General features: G+C 39.4%; 1 protein-coding gene across 4 annotated transcripts in view; it reads right to left on the bottom strand.

The window, feature by feature from the left end:
- Positions 1-18671, bottom strand: part of RBMS1 (RNA binding motif single stranded interacting protein 1) — a 147397-nt gene that overhangs the window by 54434 nt on the left and 74292 nt on the right. For all 4 annotated transcript variants that reach the window (XM_032115271.1, XM_032115269.1, XM_032115272.1 and 1 more), the window contains exon 2: positions 14120-14295. In XM_032115271.1, coding sequence (XP_031971162.1) covers positions 14120-14295 — 176 coding nt within the window. The remainder of the gene's footprint in view (positions 1-14119; positions 14296-18671) is intronic.

Below are 18671 nucleotides of genomic sequence, written 5' to 3'. Positions count from 1 at the left end.
GCCTTTAAAGCCCAGAAACACTGTCATCATATCATACAAGCTTCCTTGCTGGCATATATTGTTGAATCTGTCCAAGAAAGGTGGTGATACAGGATTAGCTTTACTGACTTTGGGCTTGCCTGTCAGCTTTGCACTCATGCAGTGTTTGATTGGTTTTTCTTTACTCTGTGTACGAATGTGTTTTTTGACTAGTCCCTTCTGTGGCAGCTGATGTTCTGGGTTTGTGAAACTCCCACAGATGCTCCTTTTACAAAACTTTGAATATATGTCTTACTCTGCTTAATGTAGATTCCATCCAGGCTTGCAGTTGACACAGCCAACTGGAGGGTCCTAATTTTCTCTGAGCCCAGCTGACTCATCCCTTTGCACAAATGCTTTTGCGTTGAGTTTTTTCCTGTAAGGCCAGGATTAACCTCTGTCATCTATGAAGCCTAGTGATCCAAGTTCTTCCTTGGGCATACTGCCAAAGTGCAGTCTGGGACACTGGACCTACCTTCCCATGATGATATTTGACATAGTCATTATGCAAAAGTCACTGGAGCTGAGGGTTTGGGGATCACATGAATTTCAGCCAGCTCACTGTGTTCTGCAGGGCAGTCTGGTGGTGCTCAGTGTGTGTTACTGCTGCCCTGGCTGCAGCTCAGGGCTCAGTGAACTGATGGTGCAGAGGGCTTCAGTTGTGCTGAGCCGCTGCAGCGATGGGATCAGAACAGGTTAATGGTGTTTTTAAAGAAAAGGGTATATTTAAAATTTACGTGTAAGTATCTATTACATACTCTTTGCAAAACTGCAGAAATCAAACTGCCTCCTGCTTGCTTCAATCAATATTCAAAAGACTGTCTAAGCAGTGTGAAACTGAGGAAGTGTCACTGAATATGACCCTGATGCATCAGCCGCAGAGGTTGCGCTTTAGATTTTGTGTTACAGCTTGTGATTGCTCATCTATCTAAAATTTGGCAACAGATGGATAGTATTTTTTTAATGCATAACACTCCTCTGTCCCTATCTCAGCACTTAATACTACTGCAGGCATCTTTTCAACAGAGCCATGCAGTTACAATCAATAATATGTGAGCTGATGTTTCTGCTCAATAACATACAGCCACTTAAATGCCCTTCTGAAGTATATTGACCCCTGGAGAGAACTACTTCAGTACAACCATTTTCCCTATTGAAATGGAGATATTTGCTATTCAGCACAGCTGGGACTTGAGACTACAGAAGCAGATTCAAATAGAGGTAAAGTCTACATGCCATGCTATTAAGGGGACAAGGCATCTGGAAGGCTTAGCAGTGATTTTGAGTAATTTGTCCATTTAGTGCTGTTCTGATACAATTGACGTTAAGTTACCAGAAATTAAAGGAGTTCGTACTTTATTGTAGTTTCTTTGCTACAAGGTGTTAATTCCAGTATAGAATAGCTGTTGAAAGCAGGATGTTACTATGAGTATTTCATAAAAGTACCAGTGTAAAATGCAGTTCAGAGAAACGGGAAGTTATTTGAATGTATTGGGTTTTTTCCTCTTCTGCCTTCCAGACAGAAGAGAGGCAGTCAGCACTTTCCAAGATGGAGTGTTAAATTAGTGCAAGATAGAGGTAAGGACAAAAAGGCATCTTTGTCTATAATGTACTTTAACCCAGCAGGCCAAGTCATGGAAATCCTGTTGGCTTTTGAGGCGTCTTAATGTTACAAAACTGGAAGGAAAACATACAAAATACATTGATGTATTTTGAAAAAGTTATCAATGATAGGCATTATACCAGCAAAAAGACATCTTCAATGCAAGAAAAAGCATTATGTATGCATGTACATATATATGTTTGTAGTTTTTATATATGCAATTTTCACAATACAAGAAACAGTTTTTTGTCGTTCGGAGTTGGCAGATGGATCAGGGCTTGGGAAATGGGATGTGGTTGAAAGTGCCCTTGTACTATGGCAGTCTCCAATGTCATGGTTTTGTGGACTGTTGGCTTCCTTGGAGCATCATCTATTTAAACTGAGGGTATAAGACTTGGTTAGCAACCTTCACCAGAAGTGAAACTGATATGCAAGAATAAATTAAAGAGTAGTCTTCTGCAAGTATACAGGCTTGTAGTATTAATAGATGTCTGCCTATCTATCCAGAGAGGAGGAAATCTCACACTAGCTAAGCCTGTAGTCAGATGATAAAATCATTTTGATTTATACTCTTCTGACTAAACAAGAGAAAAAGTATTGGGAAGTGTAGATAAATTATTTTATTTTCCCTTTGCCTTTTCCTTAATTCTCTCCCACAAGAAAAAGAAATATGCTTAGGAATAGCCAAAATAATGGACAATGCATCTCATGCTGACAATGACTGAATTTGGCTTCCTTGGATGGAGGAGGAGGAATTGAAAAATAAAAGGTCTTCAGGTAGAGAGACTCATTTATGCTCCCAAGCTGATCTCTACTGTTTAATAGAGGAAAGAGGAAAGAGTTATGAATAACAAGAACTGCTCTGTTATGTCTTCATAGTTTTATTCTTTCAAGCTGTTAGTGTAGGCTCTGTGAAATCAGTGAGGCTGAAATTTGCCAAGATTTATGGATGAGTGTGGAAATACTGCCTTACTTTCAGATTAAAACAGCAAGTAGTGGTAGATCAATACATGCACGTCTGCAGCCCTGCCATGAGCTTGGCTTATAAATACATATTGGCATTCATCTGGGTTAATTTCTCATCTTCCCAAGTCATTGTCTTGAGTAGTGACCATTTCTCAGTATGAAGAAAAGGATAAAAGAAATCATTAGACTGTAGAAACAACATTTCAGGCTTGTAATTTGAACCTTTTTGGTACTTTTTGGTTACGCTTGCAAATGAATTATTATTTAAAAAAAAAAAAGCTGTATCTTTTGTGGCTATGTGAAACCCTGTGTGCTCATATCTTTTATATTCTTTCAGGGAGCCACGGAAATGGATAATTTATTTGCAAATAATACTGTTTCAGGCTTTCAGTTGTGTGTAAAATGCAGATTTTTTTTTTTTTTTTCAGTGCATAATTTGTGTCCATTCTGTAGTATTAGGGTAAGAAAACAACAGGATGAGACCATTTGCTTTCTTAACACGGTTTTATTCTTCAATCTTGTAACAGTAGGAAACTGTAACCTCTTCCCATGTACTTGAATAGCCTTGTCAGTAGTTGCACATGAAAATTGCTGCCCTAAAGGCACTCAGATGCCTTCTATCACAAGTGCAGTGCTGTATCCCCCCTTCTTCCCCTGCCCCTAGCCCTGGCCACTGCCTCGGGTTCTCCCTATTGGCTCCTGTACCCCAACTCTGCCCATGGACTGCCCCTGGGCCCCTGACAAAACCGCCTGCTCCCTGACCACGGGGTCTCTCTGCCTCAGGAAACCACCTGGACAAGATGCAACGATAAAAGTCCTCTGAGGCTTCCATGAGGGTCCCTTCTCTGCCTCCTTTGCTTTCACCGTGTTGCAGAGCCCAGCTGGCCGGAGCAGGAGCTCAGGGAAGTCCAGAAAGGACTACAGGCAGAATGGCTGCCCTGCCCTAAGCAGCCCAGCTGTTCTCTCTGGGAAAGCTGCAGCTTGCTAAACCAAACCCAGCACTGCAACACACAAGAACCTGAAAATTTTCATAGAGAGAAACACAAATTAATTTCCCCTTTTTCATGGCAAAAAAATTAACTAGTTTTGTTGCAGCGATATAAACAGCAGTAGGTGCCCTTTTCAGAAGAGGTTTTTATTAGTATATTATAATACCATTATAAAGAATTGAGCATCTGGCTTTACAGCTATATATTTAGATGCATTTTGCTCTGTTTCTAATTAAACTGTATCGTTTTATATCCCATGAGATAAAGAAACAAACAATGTTCCCAAAACCTATATCCACCACTAGGATACTTGTTCAGCAACCAGTTACCTGAATAGTCAAGTTTTGCTACTGCTCACCTTTCAGCTACATCCAGAACAGTGAGCCTGTGCTTCTCAGATTACCACCTCCATCTCAGATGGGAAACAGTTGATCAGTGGCAGTCAGAGCTGTCCCCTCTTCCTGGGAGGGCCACTCTTTTCAAAATATTTAATGACATTTGTGAAACTGCATAATCCAGAGTGAGTGTCTTAGATTTCAAAGAGAATTAACAAATATATAACTGATTAAAAAATAAATAAAATGGGTGGAAAAAACCTTCAGAATTTCCCATGGAACAAAGTCATATGCAATTCACTTGGGAAGAACAGAGGACTGGGAGAGATTCTTGTGTATTTTTAAAGTGTCATAACTCTGAATATTTGGAAGATGTTCAAAAAGAATTGATCCTAATTTACATTTAAAAAGTACATTCATGCTGAGGCCTTTGTATGATGATGGACTTTTCAGCAGCAGTCCTGGCTTAATAGTCTTTCACTGCTAGTACTATACCTCTGTTCTGAAACATGGAAGCCCTGTAAGCTGTCACAGAGAAAAAGGGACAGAGAGCAAGACTTTCCCTCTCATTATTTGAGATCTTCAAAATGTAGCACACAGACTTTTGGCAACAAATAAAAAAGCCTTAGCAATAAAAATAAGACAAAGCCTTCCATACTATAAAAAACATGTAGCTTCAAGTATGGGAAATGTACGAGTTTGAATACAGGATCTCTGGGGAGGAGGGGGAAGAAAAGCAAATGATTTACAAAGAGTCCTTTCCAGATCAACAGTACCACAAACAGTGATGAGGGAAAGGAAATGCACACTGCTACATCAGCTCTGCTGGATACCCCACCATGCTGATACCCTCAGGCTTTGAAGGGAAAAAGTTTCTCTTCTCTCTGCCAAATGTCTTCTCCAGAACTCAGCCAAGGCATTCAGGCTTAACACAGAGGAGATTTCTGCCTGGGGTACTGCACAGCTACAGGTCGAAAAGAAGGAGAAAACACAATGCCAAAAGAACCAGACATTGCGGAGTTCATCTGGCACTCTGCACTCATGTAGCTGAAAAGCTCAGGCCTCACTCTCAAATAAATCCTCAGTCCACGTTATGGAGCAGGGAGTGGTTTCAAACCCCAGCGCTGGCAACAGGAGCAGTGGGTGCCAGATGCTCTGGGCTTTCCAGGAGCAGGCCTCTGTGAGCACACTGCACACACACAGCTTCAGTCAAGCTTGCATCGTCTCTGGGGCATGGGGAAGCATTTCTGTTTGTGAGCACAGCAGTTCCTTTGGGCTTTGATATATACACTAAATGAAATTATATACTGAACTATAAAACTGTGCCTGTCTCTGGGCTCCAAAAGCTCTTCAGTTACCCTTTCAGCAAAGTCCTTGAAACCAGAAATAAGTAGTTTGGCTCTTTTTCAGGTCTTTCGATTTATTTCTGACATTAAGGGTTTGCAAATAAAAGATTTGAAGTTTCTCATGTATTTGTACTACCCTGTATGAAGCTCTTTTCTCACAACTTTAGATCTTTTATTAACATAACTTATTTCACTATTGCATTCACGCAGATGATAAAGTCCTTACTAATGCAACAGAATAATTGTTGATACTTTGAGAAGACTTGTGAAAGCTTATTAGTGACTACATGTAAGCCAGAAAGCAGAACTAGGATTAGAAATATTAATAATGTGTAAGACGTAAGTCCACAACGTTCTCCTAGGAAAAAATACTGATCCAGACTCTGTCTTCTAAAGATAACATGTAAAATTACAAAACTGCACAGAATACAGAAAACAAGTGTTTAAGAAGAACACACATTTTAGGCTAATATATTTCAGTTAAGATGGCCAAAATTATCAGTTAATTAAATGTAATTATTTATAACCAAAAGTGAAGTTACACACATTTGGTGGACAATTTTCCTCTTTGGTAAAATAAAGAGATTAAAGAAAAGAAATGGAAATGTAAGGGGCAGGACAGGAGTACAAATCAGAACATATTTCTTCCACTGAAATTGATTCTGTTAATGATTAACTCAACTCACACAGGTTATTTCAAGTAGAATGTTTGTATTAGTAACAGTGTCAAAACAGACCCCAAATCAAAGTCTTCTTTTTTTGAGTTTTCGTTGCTTTTTTTTTTGCTCTATGCCCATGTATCATGACATTATCAACATTCAAATTAAAAATTTGACTTTTTTTCCCCAGGTACAGCACATCTATCTACAAAGATCAGATATTTAAACAGTGAAATGTTAATTCTTCTCTTGGTAACCCTTTAATTATTTAATTTTCTACATTTTTTGAATGTCAAAACAAAATTTTAGGACTTGTGAGAAAACAATTGAGGATCAAGGCTTAAAATTCTGTGGAGTTTTTTTAAAGATAAACACTGTTTTTTCTATTTCCTCAGTTAGACATTTCATTGGAGGTAGCAGGATCTGAATTAAATAGTCTACCTATATTTGCTACTGCTTTCATTCTGCAGGTTAAATATGAATATTTATTGTGTGGGTTGCAAAGTGTTTGGGGCGGTTTTTTGTCAACTGTAAATGTAGCTTGGCAATAATGTAGGTAAAAAAAGGTTAAAAGGCTATCAGAAAAATGACTGGCCTTATACAGTGTCAACATCAGATGGCTCATTTTTTAATTTCAAGGAGTTAACATTACAGAAATCAGAGCTAAGCAGAATGAACCTTTAGCAAACAAAGTCAAGACTTCACAAGATTTCTACAAGTTATGTGAAACCACGTGAGATATTGGACATTGGATATAAGAATCTGCTTGAAAATACTGATCCTGATTTCTATGCTGAATGGGTTCCTGAAGAAAAGGATAAGCTTGATGTAAGCACACTGAGGCCAAATCCAACTTGGGCTCTAAGCTGAATCAATTCTGGACTGGTTTCTGACTGAGATGCCTGCCTAAGTGGTCTCGGACAGAAGGGACAATTTTTGGCATCACAGAATGTCAAATTAAAAAGCCCGATTAGTACTCATTAGCATTTTTAGTAGTCCACTGGAATTAAAAAATCCCTGTCAAAATGTTCTAGAAATACTGGTTATTCCAATGACTAACTGCTGTTATCACTTCCCATCTGCATCAGGTCCCTGCCACTGGGGAAGCTGGGGACTGGGACCCTGATCAAAGGCATTCCAACAGCTGCCACCGGACATTTCTTTCCTGAAGCTCTGCGGTTGCATCTCTGTACAACAAATACCTGCAGACTTGCAAATACTCACAGATTTTACAGCCCTGCACTACCAAATCAGCTTTTTGTTTTCCAAGGAGAAATCTTCAGTGGTGGTAATGCTACCAAATCTGTTTTCCTAGTGCTTCTTTTACAAGCAGCTGCAGCTGAAACATTCCTTCCACTCTCTTCTCCTCCCTCGCCCCCACTTCCTCAAGGAAATTCCATGGGATCACCATTCCTCTGGCCCCACACTGCAACAAAACACTCATCTCCCAGGGGAGAGGGAGCTTGTGCAATCACTGGATCCCCACATCTGTGAGTACAGGGCAAACCGAGTTCCTTCGTGCATCTGTATTTGGATTGCTTGTTTTTTAAACAATGTGCTGAGGGGAACTGCTTTTAAGTTAGGCTAAACGAAATACTGAGTTTGAGAAACTGCAATCTTTGCCTAGTAACAAAATGGTAAGAGAAAATTAAAACCATATTTGTTTTAAATTAGAGGCATGTCAAGAGATTATTTTCATCTGGAGGATAGGACAACTTTTTTACTTTTCTCTCAATTACAATTTCCCCGAAAATACCTATGGGTTCCTAATAACATTCTACAAGAAAGCATTATTGTAAAAAAGACACCCTGGAACTTCTCAGAGAGGATTTCAGTGTAGATTTCATTTGATCATGAATGTAAAGCTGTCTGAATTTTATTGCTAGCTAATTAAAGTCCAAATATTGAGGGGAAGATATAGAGTCTTCCTTCATGTTATGCCAGACTAGACACTTCATAACATGACTGCTGAAAGCAGTTGCTAAACAATAAAGGAAATGACTGTTTAAACCAAACTTCTCATCTCCAGGCCAATCACAATTCCCATGGCATACCACGCAAATGCCTCGCTACTTGTTGTGGAAGTCAAGCCCTGACAAAAAGGAGCATTTCGGCCTCCATATCAGGCCTACATCTCTCTGGTGCATCTGGCAAAAGGAACATACAATAACGAATTCTATTACTTTTCAGCTGTAGAAATGGGATGCATGTTTTTGACAGCAACCTCTCAGAAGATCACCTGCTAAGACAGAAGCCAGCAGAGCTGGTTTGCACACCACAGTGGCAGGCCACTCCTCCTCTGACAGTTTGTCTGGTTGAGAAGCTGGGTGCATCGGCTGGGCAGGACACAACTGAGATTATCTAAATCTGGTCCCAGGGCTCCTGTGGGTGTTTCTCTACTGTGTTCCACACCCCTGCACAGGCAACAGCACTGGCACAGTCAAGTGAATACATCCAGGGAGCACACCTTCACCATCCTTGGCGGTATGTTTGCTCTGAAGAGCAAAACTGAGTGAAAAGTGCAACTAAGGAAAATCTACTGCAGATAATACAAACTCCAAACCATGCCACAGTCCTTGAACAGAGAATAAAGAAAAATAGCATGCTGGTACTATACAACAGAGCTGAACAACACAAATCATATACTGCTCAATTACTAAAGAATCTATCTCCTCCTAGAACCAAATGATGTACTGTAAACCTGGTGTTATTTATTCAGACATGTATGCAATAATACTATTTTAAAAATGCACACATAACTCTAAAAAAAAGAAATTTGCAGAGGGCTTCTTTCTACCCTAAAAAGGTAAGAACAATAGATAGGCTCCTACTCCAATATAATCAGTATTAATACTGTTCTCAAAGGGAACAGTTTCAGAGACACTGATGCATCACATTTAATTATATGACATGAAATCATATTCCACATAATTATGAAGGCAATACTTCACTGCAGCCAGCAAACCATGAAAGAAAAATGCAAGAAAAACAGAGACTAAAGGAAAAGAAATGGAAATACTTTAAAAAGAATGGGAGAAGTTAGCTTTCAAAACTTCTATCCCACTTTCACTTAGCCATACCATCTATCTAAAGGGGTTGTGTTCACGTGCTGTAAGTATTTCTAAGCAGCAGTGACCAGCCCACACCACTCTCCCAATGAGTTAAATGCAAGAAATATTCAGACTATTTTCTAAAGTCCAGCCCTTTTTTTTCTAATGAGATATGCTGATTAAAACTAGCAAATTTCTTGATCTTAAGCGACCACAGCAGTGCCAGCTCCTTGCTACAGCAAACGTTTGAGCTCCAGTTCACCTCTTTTCGGTCCTAAGTGTGTTTAAAGGAGATGAGAAATGGCAACATGGGAGAGGTCACAATTACACAGCAAACAAAGAACATGGAAACATTAATATGTTAATGGATGTCACGTGACAATGAAAATATGTCTTTTATTAAGAGAGGGAATTGAAACAACTTTTAAGTGATCTTGCCCCAAAACAGGGAAACACTGGAGTATATAACTAAGTAGGTTTTGAAAACAAAGCTGTATATCACATCTGGCTCACATGTTTTAAGAAAACCATTAGCTTGCCAGTTGTTTTAGCTATCCCTGTGTTCATGATGCTGAACATTTAGCAAGGAACCCTTAAATTACTCTCTTAACAAGACAGGTGATTTCAGAATGCACATATGCAAAAGCAGCCACAGCAAGGTTCTGTTTCTGTGTTCAGACCATCCTGGCACAGAGCAATGGCCTGTTGTGATAATTCTATATTTTGTTACATTAAAGCAGCTGCTTTCCTGATTGTAATCCCATTAAAAATCCACAATATGACCCTACAGTGATAACTTAAGGGGGAAGGCCAACTAAGTGAAACTGTCCAGACAAAAAAGCAATTTCAAAAATATCCTATAGACTACAAACAGCTTGATACAAACAGCACAGTGTGAGAAAACAGCCTGGAAAGGAGAATACCAAAGGGTGGGCTGGCCAGATGATTTATGCTGAACTGAATAGAGGAGACTTGGGTTAAGCCTCAAAGCTTGAAATCTCACCCAGGGACTGGGGATCGTCAGGAGGATGCAGGATCTGCTGCATCATCCTCATTTAATGATGTAAATGCCACAAAAGGAGGTCTCTGAAGAAACTCAGCATTACAGAGACACAATGCTGCTGCAGGCCAGCAAGTAAATCATAAGCAAGACAGTGGAAAGTACAGGGCTTTGGAACCATGTGGCTTCAGCATAAAGGTCATCCTCAGCAAAGCACAGTGCTTAGTGAGAGTCTGGAAAGTACCTAGAAAACATGTCAAAGCAAGTTACAAACTCCTGACTGAATCTGCTAAGACCCAATCACGTAAGTCCCTAATCAGATAAGCAGGCTCAACAATTTCAGTGAATAACTGGAAAGGATTTAATCTTGTATCTTCAGATCCAGATATTCAATAAGTTTAAAAAAATTACTAAGAGTCACCAAATAAGAAAGTACAGTTAAAGCCTAAATAATATGTTCAAAACCCCACAGAACAGCTGAAGAAAGCATATCAAGTATTGATACCCACACCAGGAGAAGGGAGTGCAATTAGGCATGGCTGAAGTTACAACTGCTTCTGCAACCCTGTAAAACCAGCTCTTCATGGCAGAGGCTTGCTCAGCGCAGATCTCATGCAATGGCACTCTATGGTTGTGAAAAGAAACCACACAGCAGGGTCAGGCAGCTTCCTGCAGGCTTTCCCAAACCTCACTGGCTCCTGTCCTCCGCTCCTGTCCTATTTAGCTGATTGCTCCTGTCCAGCCTCCCACAGAAAAGACAGGATCTGTGGGCCACTGCATTGATTGCTTTGCCTGCTCCCACATACCTGATGGGAAGCTCTTACGGCCACGACTGACTCACACTGTGTCCCCCTGACACTCCTCTGGCTCTGGACTGACTGTTATGACATCCTTGTGACAAACAATACCTACTTTAGTCCTCCCCACACTTCTGCCTCTGGCACAACTGACATGAAGAAATTTGTTTTCTACTCAATGCAGAACTGGAGTAGCAGGCTCAAGTTTGAATGAACTATTCAGAAACACGGCAGCTTCATTTCCCACACAAAAGCCAGTAATACTCTCTGAAAAACAGCCATGCTCCCAAGCCCTCACAACAAAAACACAATGTGCTCTTTTCCACTTGGAAAAGAGGAAAAAAGCTTCACCCAATAGAAAAACAGAATCAGACCAATCAGATGAAGGTGGAGACAGATTTGTAGACATGTATACTGGCAAGTTGTACTCTTGCCAGGAAAATACTTTTCCACAAAGCTGGTGAACGTTTGTTCACTGTGTTCGTAAATACTGCACAGCTGTGCTAAAACAGGAGAGCAAGCCCAACACTTCCATAACTGATAAGAGGTTTCTCTAGTGATTCACCAAAAATAATTAAACAAAATAAAAACATGGCCAATATTAGCACTGCTGTCATGACAAGAACTAATGCAAATCCTGACTAAAGCAAATGAAAGTCACTGTATAACAATCCCCCACACGAGAATTCTGTAGATTATTCAAGCTTGTCTTCTGAGGGATTCTGTCAGAAGCAATCCTTCTCTACCATAATCATCATTGAAAATAACTTTTCAGTAGAGTGTGTATGATACAAGTCCATGATGATCAGAGGGAAAAATCTCTGTAGATGGGATGTTTCTGGTACTTGCAATGATAATGTTTTTCAACCATTATTTCCTCAACCCACAGGTGTTCCTCTTCCTGATCTGACATCAGCCAAAAGATACAAAACAAGCCAGTGACCTTTTTATGTACATCCACTGAAAGCTGCTTATTGCCAGCTAGCAAGATCATTTCTACAATATGCAGAGCAGCCTTTCAATCCATTCTTAGCATCAAGCACTGCAGTGAACACCCTCTTAGAACAGCAAGACCCACTCTATATGGAGAAAAGGAGGTGTCATGGGTTAGCAAGCGTAGTCCCAGAAGTGATGTTATTCTGAAAGCCTCTCAGTAAAATCTCAGGCATTTGGAAAGAGCTGAAAAAAATATTTCAGAGACCTGGAGTAAACAACAGTCTATTCATTGACTTCTGTGTGTCCAAGATTTTATTCTCCATTTATTTTGTATTATCTCAGCTTAAACAACGAACATGGTAGGTTCACTTTCAAGATTATCTTGTTACATCCTAGAAGTTTAGGCAGATTTACAAGAAGGACACGGTTTGCATCTGAAACTTTCCATGGTCTACAAAAGTGGCTTACTGAGCTTCGATGAGCATGGAGAGGGCTGCCATTCCTATCTTACTGCCACATCAAGTTAGTTCTTAAGGGACTATGTTGTCCATGTCTAAAGTTTCTGGACATCTCACTTGCTTCCTCAGCAGAAATGGAGAATTTTGAGACAGTCTCCTTTCCTCTTAAGTAAAATGCTTAGGAGGGAAATATCTCACAGGAATAATTGCCATGACCTTCCAAGTCTGTAAATTCACATCAGAATTGATTTAACAACTTCATGGCTTAAGTTCTTGTCTGTTCTTTATTTATACGATTCGTGCTATTCCAACTACAATTATATATTGAAAGCAACAACAAAATCGGAACCTTTGGCTATCCAAGAGGAAGGGGACCAGTTACAGTGAAGTATTAAATGTATTTTTTTCTAGGCTGTTCATGCACCAATGACATCTGAGACTGTGCAAACCAAAATGTCTTCAGAAAGAGATTAAGGAGCTATAGTAACCACTGCACAAATAATAGTTACTGGGGCGGCTCCAGTGCAAAATAACCTCACAGCTCTGTCCTAACATAACATGAGTGCACAGGCCAAGGTTTCTTCATTAGTTCAAAAGACAAAAACGGGAAGGAAAAATCCACTTCTGTAAAACATGCATTTGCAACTAAAATGCAAGTTACAAGAGGTCAATGTCACAAATGTTTAATTTATCAACAAGTCTTTTCACAGGTTGATTATCTTTTCTCTTCTCTGCAAAACACAAGGATTTCATTTGCTGTTGGAAAAATGAGCAAATATATTTTTTTTTCTTTAAAGACCTGAGAGCAAGCTGTTTTTATTATAATACTAAGATGACTTATATGTGACTACTACCCTGAAAGTCCATGGGGGTTTTTTTAATAAAAATAGAAAATCTCCTCTATAAATTAGGTATCAGATTTTTTGCAATATTCAAAACCAAAGGTACTTCATATAAGCTTGGATTTACAAGCTTAAATTTACAGCTTCTCCTAGCTATTTTTCTTAATTGTGTTGTGCTCTGTTTTTGTATACTCCTAGTCACTTATCTGCTAAATGGAACATAAAATTTTTTTTAGAATTTCAGACAGTAGCATTATATACAAATCTTAATAATTCTTCATCCAAGATACTTATATTTGGAGTTTTCTTACATGTAGTATTGAAAATTTAGCTGAGTACTTTTGATTTCAAAATAATCCAGACAGGGCACTAAGAATTTCAGAAGTATTAAGACATTTTAAAAATTCAGTAAAACATTTAAGGCAGGTGATTTTAAGCAGTGTATAAACAACCCAACTGCACAGTCTTTTGACATATAATCCATATTCGAAAGTAAGAGGCATATGCTGCTGTAGAAATTAAAAAACAAAACAAATAACTCTCATAAGCAAAAAAATCTTATGTTAACAACACTGCCTGAAAACCTTCTGCTAAGCCAGAACTTCAGCCACTAGAGAGGGTTCTTACGCGGATCAACTATTTCTAATCATAAAAATAACTGTGCAGTAAAGTACAGCCATAAATTAGTCTGAAACTAGGCTAAACCTTCAAATGCACATTGTAGTTTACAGTGATTCAGAACAATTACTCACGTTTGTATCAACAGATTATCTTGGTACTGAACAGAGGAGATCCTCTATGCAGGCTCTCAATAGCAAGTTTCACATTTAGGTATTAATTTTTTCTGAGATTTCAACAGCACTATGGGTAATCACAGTTTTTATGAAAGCAGTGGGTTGCTTCAGTTCACCATTGTATTCCCACTTGCTTTGCTTCTCCGAAGTGTCAAACAATATTTTCCTTCTGATTGCCAACGAAGTTGAAACCTGCCACCATAGCACAGCATGGAGGTGTTTGTTTATGGGTCTGGTTTTCTTCCCTCATAATCCAAACATGCTGTATACCCACTATAAGCTTTTAAGGTACGACATTATAATTCACATTTAAACGTAGTACTTACGGTTGGCATAATTTTACCAGGTCCTGATCAGTGGTGTTTGGAGGCAGTGCTCTGATGTAAAGGTTAGTTTTACTTAATTGATCCCATCCTGAGTTGCTGCTGCTACTACTGTTGTTATTACTGCTGGTGGTGCTGGGACTAGGAGGAGCCATTGGGTGGGCTGGTACAATGGACTGCTGCAAAGGAAAAAGCACGTTAAAGTACAGGTAGTAATCACAGCATGCACAACAGCTCAGTCTACAGCAGCCTGGTTACCATTTGGAGCACTGTGTTCAATCTGTGCGTAATTACTCATGGATTTTAAATACAACTGCATTCACGCCACATTTGGGACAGGATTCACAGGCACATTCTAATACACCCAACCACCATTTGATGCATGCTCAGTGCATGACAAAGGCTCAAATTATATATAACCTCCACTGAATATCACTCATAGGATTTTATCACTCCTCATTGTGTCATCTGGTGTGAAAATGAAATAGGAGACATTGTTCCTCTAGGTGCCAGCAGGTACAAAGTTTATAGCTCCATGACTGCTTCACATGTCAAATTGTGGCAGACACAAAGACCATGCTCTTTCCTTAATCTATCCAAAAATGCAAAAATAATTAGAAGCCTCTTTTCTCTCTCTTCTGGATTTTAGTACTTCACACTATACTGCTACTGATTTTTTAAAGATAGAGAAGGAGCACTGATAGCTTAAGGACCAGACTTTAAATGAATGGTGTGCCGTGGCAGAACTTTCATACTACCGACTATCTCCATACTTGTGGATTACTTCACAATTGTCAAGAAAAAAGGCCCCTATATAATGGTAAGATATTCAAGTTTCAAAAGGAGAAAAGCACATAAGTACTTCTACCTACTCCTCAAGGTATGTAATGCTATCACTCTTAAAAATATCCTAGAGGAAATCTGCAGTAGAGAAATCATTTGCATTAACAAAAGTGTAGCAGGGTACTGTACAAAAAGTACTATGAACATGTCTGTGGTATTGTAAGAGAGGAATACTTCAAAAAATATACTAGAGAACTGAAGTTGCCTGTAAACCTCTTGTGACTACACGGTTTTCACTGATGAACTGGCTGCATGTGCCCCCTTTCCTGCAAAAGCCTGAGCTTCCACCAGAAGCTCATAGCAAAGAATTGGCCTGTAAATGCAGAAGAAAGGCACAGTAGGGGGAAAAAAATAAAGTGGAATAAAGTGAGATGTCAATGCAGACTCACTTGTTCCCACCCTAGTGCCACTCTCTTCTTTGCATTAGTACAAACAGTTGTATAGCCACAAACCGAACCAAAAAATTATCTTCCCTGATCTGGTACACCACATGTGGCTTTGCACTATGCAAAAGCTTTGGCTGTCACAAGACAGGAAACAGGAATGTGAAGGCAGAGAAGAAAGGATTAGAGTTTACCTCTGTTTAAAGCACCCATGAAACTACACACAAGAAAATAAACACGAAAAGCAAAACTATTGTGGAGATAACCTCAGGAAATTGGAATGAAAGTGTGAGTGGGAGAAAAGTACAAAGGCATGCCTTGTATCAGATACTTTATGGTAATTATGCGTTTCTTTTTTGTGTTTCTCTAGGAAGGTTTTGAAATCCTCCAATTTGGCATGTTGCAAAGTTTATTATGCAGCTATAATGGCCTGGAACAGCCAACTGCAAGACTTGCTATAAAATCAACATTGATAAGTAGTACATTGTTGCTGCCTAATTTAATTGAATTGAAAATTACATGAATGAAATACATTCCTGATCATTTAACATTTCAAAACTGAATATCAGTATTTCATTGCCATAGGGTTAGAGATTTTTTTGTTTTGGTTTGGTTGTTTTTAATAAAGATTTTTAGAAACATCAAATCTCTTCCAAAATATTTACATTTGGAATTGAAGCACTGATCTAGAATTTCTTCCAGGGAAAAAGATTAAATGCTCCCTTCCAAGTTTGCAATGGAAACATTGACGGATTTTAACAATAGCAGCTCAAGTCAGTCTGTCAGACCACTCTGCTTCCAGTAACGCCAGGCAATTATTTTTAGGGTCACAAGCAATGCAGAATGACAGAGCAACTAGCTTCAAAACATTTTCACAACAGAACAGACTTAGTCTGGCACAGCGATATTCTCTTCAAAAAGCCTTCAGTGAAGTTCTCAAAATGCAAACAATGATCAAATGCACAACTGCTCTGTTCATGGTTTTGAAATGCGCACATATCGTTGCCAGAAAACTCAACATACCTGTCTTCATCTAAACTGGTAAATACAATTGAAGGCTAAGAGCCTCTATTAAGTTTTTCAGGATCTTTGGTTGGGTTTTGTTTTTATTTCTTACATTGTTTTTCCCTTAAAATCTTTGTTTTTCTATGTTATGAAGACCCGGAGTTTTGTAAAATCTTGTCACCAGCTGGCCAAAGGCAGGAGAGGAAAATGTGCGTCTGTGTGTAGAGAGAGCAGGAATCCTAACTCTGTAAAACATAAGCACTCCATTCTGAGAAAATTAAACTTCTATTTAAACATGAAGATGTTCTAGTGCTAGTGGTCACATTCAAACATGACGGGAATGTAAATGGGACTACAGTTGTCTTCCTAAATTTACAGACAGAAGGTTTTTCACTGCTTCCACAGAGACTATTCATACCTTTACAAGCCTTAAAAGCTTTACTAAACACATGTGCTGGGTGCCCTGTAGCTCTCAAAGCCTGCAACCCAATGACAGCCAGCCAGCCACTAAAGGGACAGTGACATCTTAAAGCCATACAACTAAAACATGTTTTTTACATTAAAACTTTAATTTTAAAATCTGAATCACTCTTTCCACTCTGTTCCTCATCGACAACTACTTGTAAAAACTAAATTATAGAGGTCCCTCTGTTGTTCAAAGGGGCCTTTTTTTCCAGTTGCTCTTGCTGCAAAGGGCTGGTTGGCAGTGCAGCCTCGACGCCGTGACCACGCTGGCGGAGCCTCCTACGCTGACAGCGCAGGCCAGAAGAGTTTGTCTGCTGGCGTAGTTGCATCACCTCCCAAGACAACATCAGCTAAGCCGATAAAAGCACTCTTCTGCCTGTACAGCTGCATCCACACCTGGGCTTTGGCCAACATATTGATGTCAGCGAGAATGTATGACTTTTTTCCACACCCTGGCTGATACACTGTGCTTTGCTGGCAAGACATTCTGCAGTGGAGACCTGGCCAAAGTCTGGGGTTGTTTGTTTAGAAACAGCTTTCACAAATCTTAACTGAGAGCTTTGTCTAAAACCTGAAATCAAATTTGAAAAGTTTTGGTTTACAAACTGTAGTTTCTGCTGCAAATCCATATCAAAAGCTGTTCTTAAGTTTTTACTACATGGATCTCACAACAACTCGCAATATCGCAACATACACAAAAATACATTTATTAATTTTTTTTTTAATCATTGCATCTTAAATTAAAACACGGAACTCAAGGATAGGAGGAATGAATGTAAGCAACAGACCATTATTTCTTGCGACAATATTCCTGTTCACAAGAGATACCATTGTCACACTGTTTTGCCATTCCCTCCTTAGTTTTCACTCCAAAAGGTAATTAGCAATTGCTCTTTTTACATAGCAGTTTCCTTCCTCTCATCTTCAACAAACATCTAAGCAAAAAAGGCCAGTGACAGAATAATCAGCCCATCTGCTCTATGATCTCCCCCTCCCATTCTAGAGCCAGCTGTGAGGAGCTCCCAACACTCCTGCCTGATCTCTGAGGGACCTTCCCTCCAGCCCTCCGCAGCCCCACCACAGAAAAGGGAAAACCACAGGTACTTATCCGGAAAATGAAAAGCTCAGTGACTGAACAGTCCCCATGAAGTGCCTTAAAACAAGGAGAGTTGTCTGCCTGTGTTTTCTTCTCAATATAAACCCAAGTGGGAATAATCGCAAGTACTGAAAAACAGCTGGAGAATATACTCATTTTATATGAGCCATTCCTGTCTTTCTTACATACCATTCTATGCCTAAGGACTGCAAATGAGTCAGAGCAGGATTTTGTCTACCAAGGAAGAGGAGAATCTCTTTGCTGTCAACTGAAAAAAAAGACACCAAACCAAAATGGAATAACCCCAAGAAATTCCATCGACCCGAGAGATACTGATCCCTGCTGCCTTCAGACTACAGAAGTCCAACAGAACTTCAACGAGCAGAAGGCAACTTGGACAATGACTGTCCCAAAGCAGAGTATGATCACTACAGTAGCAATCCATTTAAGTCTCTTTGTGCAATAAAAGCATGCATATGAAGTTATACAACATACTAGCATTTAATTATGAGTTTAATCACTCAGCTAAAATTCCTAATGGGAAAAGTACCACGACTTTTAACAACAGAGTTAGTTCTCATACATCAAACTCTAAATTCAAACCATAAATTGCAGCATACAATTAACTATCAGATTTAGCCAGAACTGCTACTTGGATCATCTCATAGTATCAAAATCTCATCAGTAGTGTTTCCCTAGCTTTGTTCAGGTGACTATGCTACAAGCACCTGCTTACCCTGCCTGGCTTTGCCTAACCTCACTG

Source organism: Corvus moneduloides, chromosome 7 (assembly GCF_009650955.1).
Source record: "Corvus moneduloides isolate bCorMon1 chromosome 7, bCorMon1.pri, whole genome shotgun sequence".
In the NCBI taxonomy this organism is placed as follows: domain Eukaryota; kingdom Metazoa; phylum Chordata; class Aves; order Passeriformes; family Corvidae; genus Corvus; species Corvus moneduloides.
Note: the sequence above shows the minus strand (reverse complement) of the source record. Positions and strands in the feature narration are given on the sequence as shown.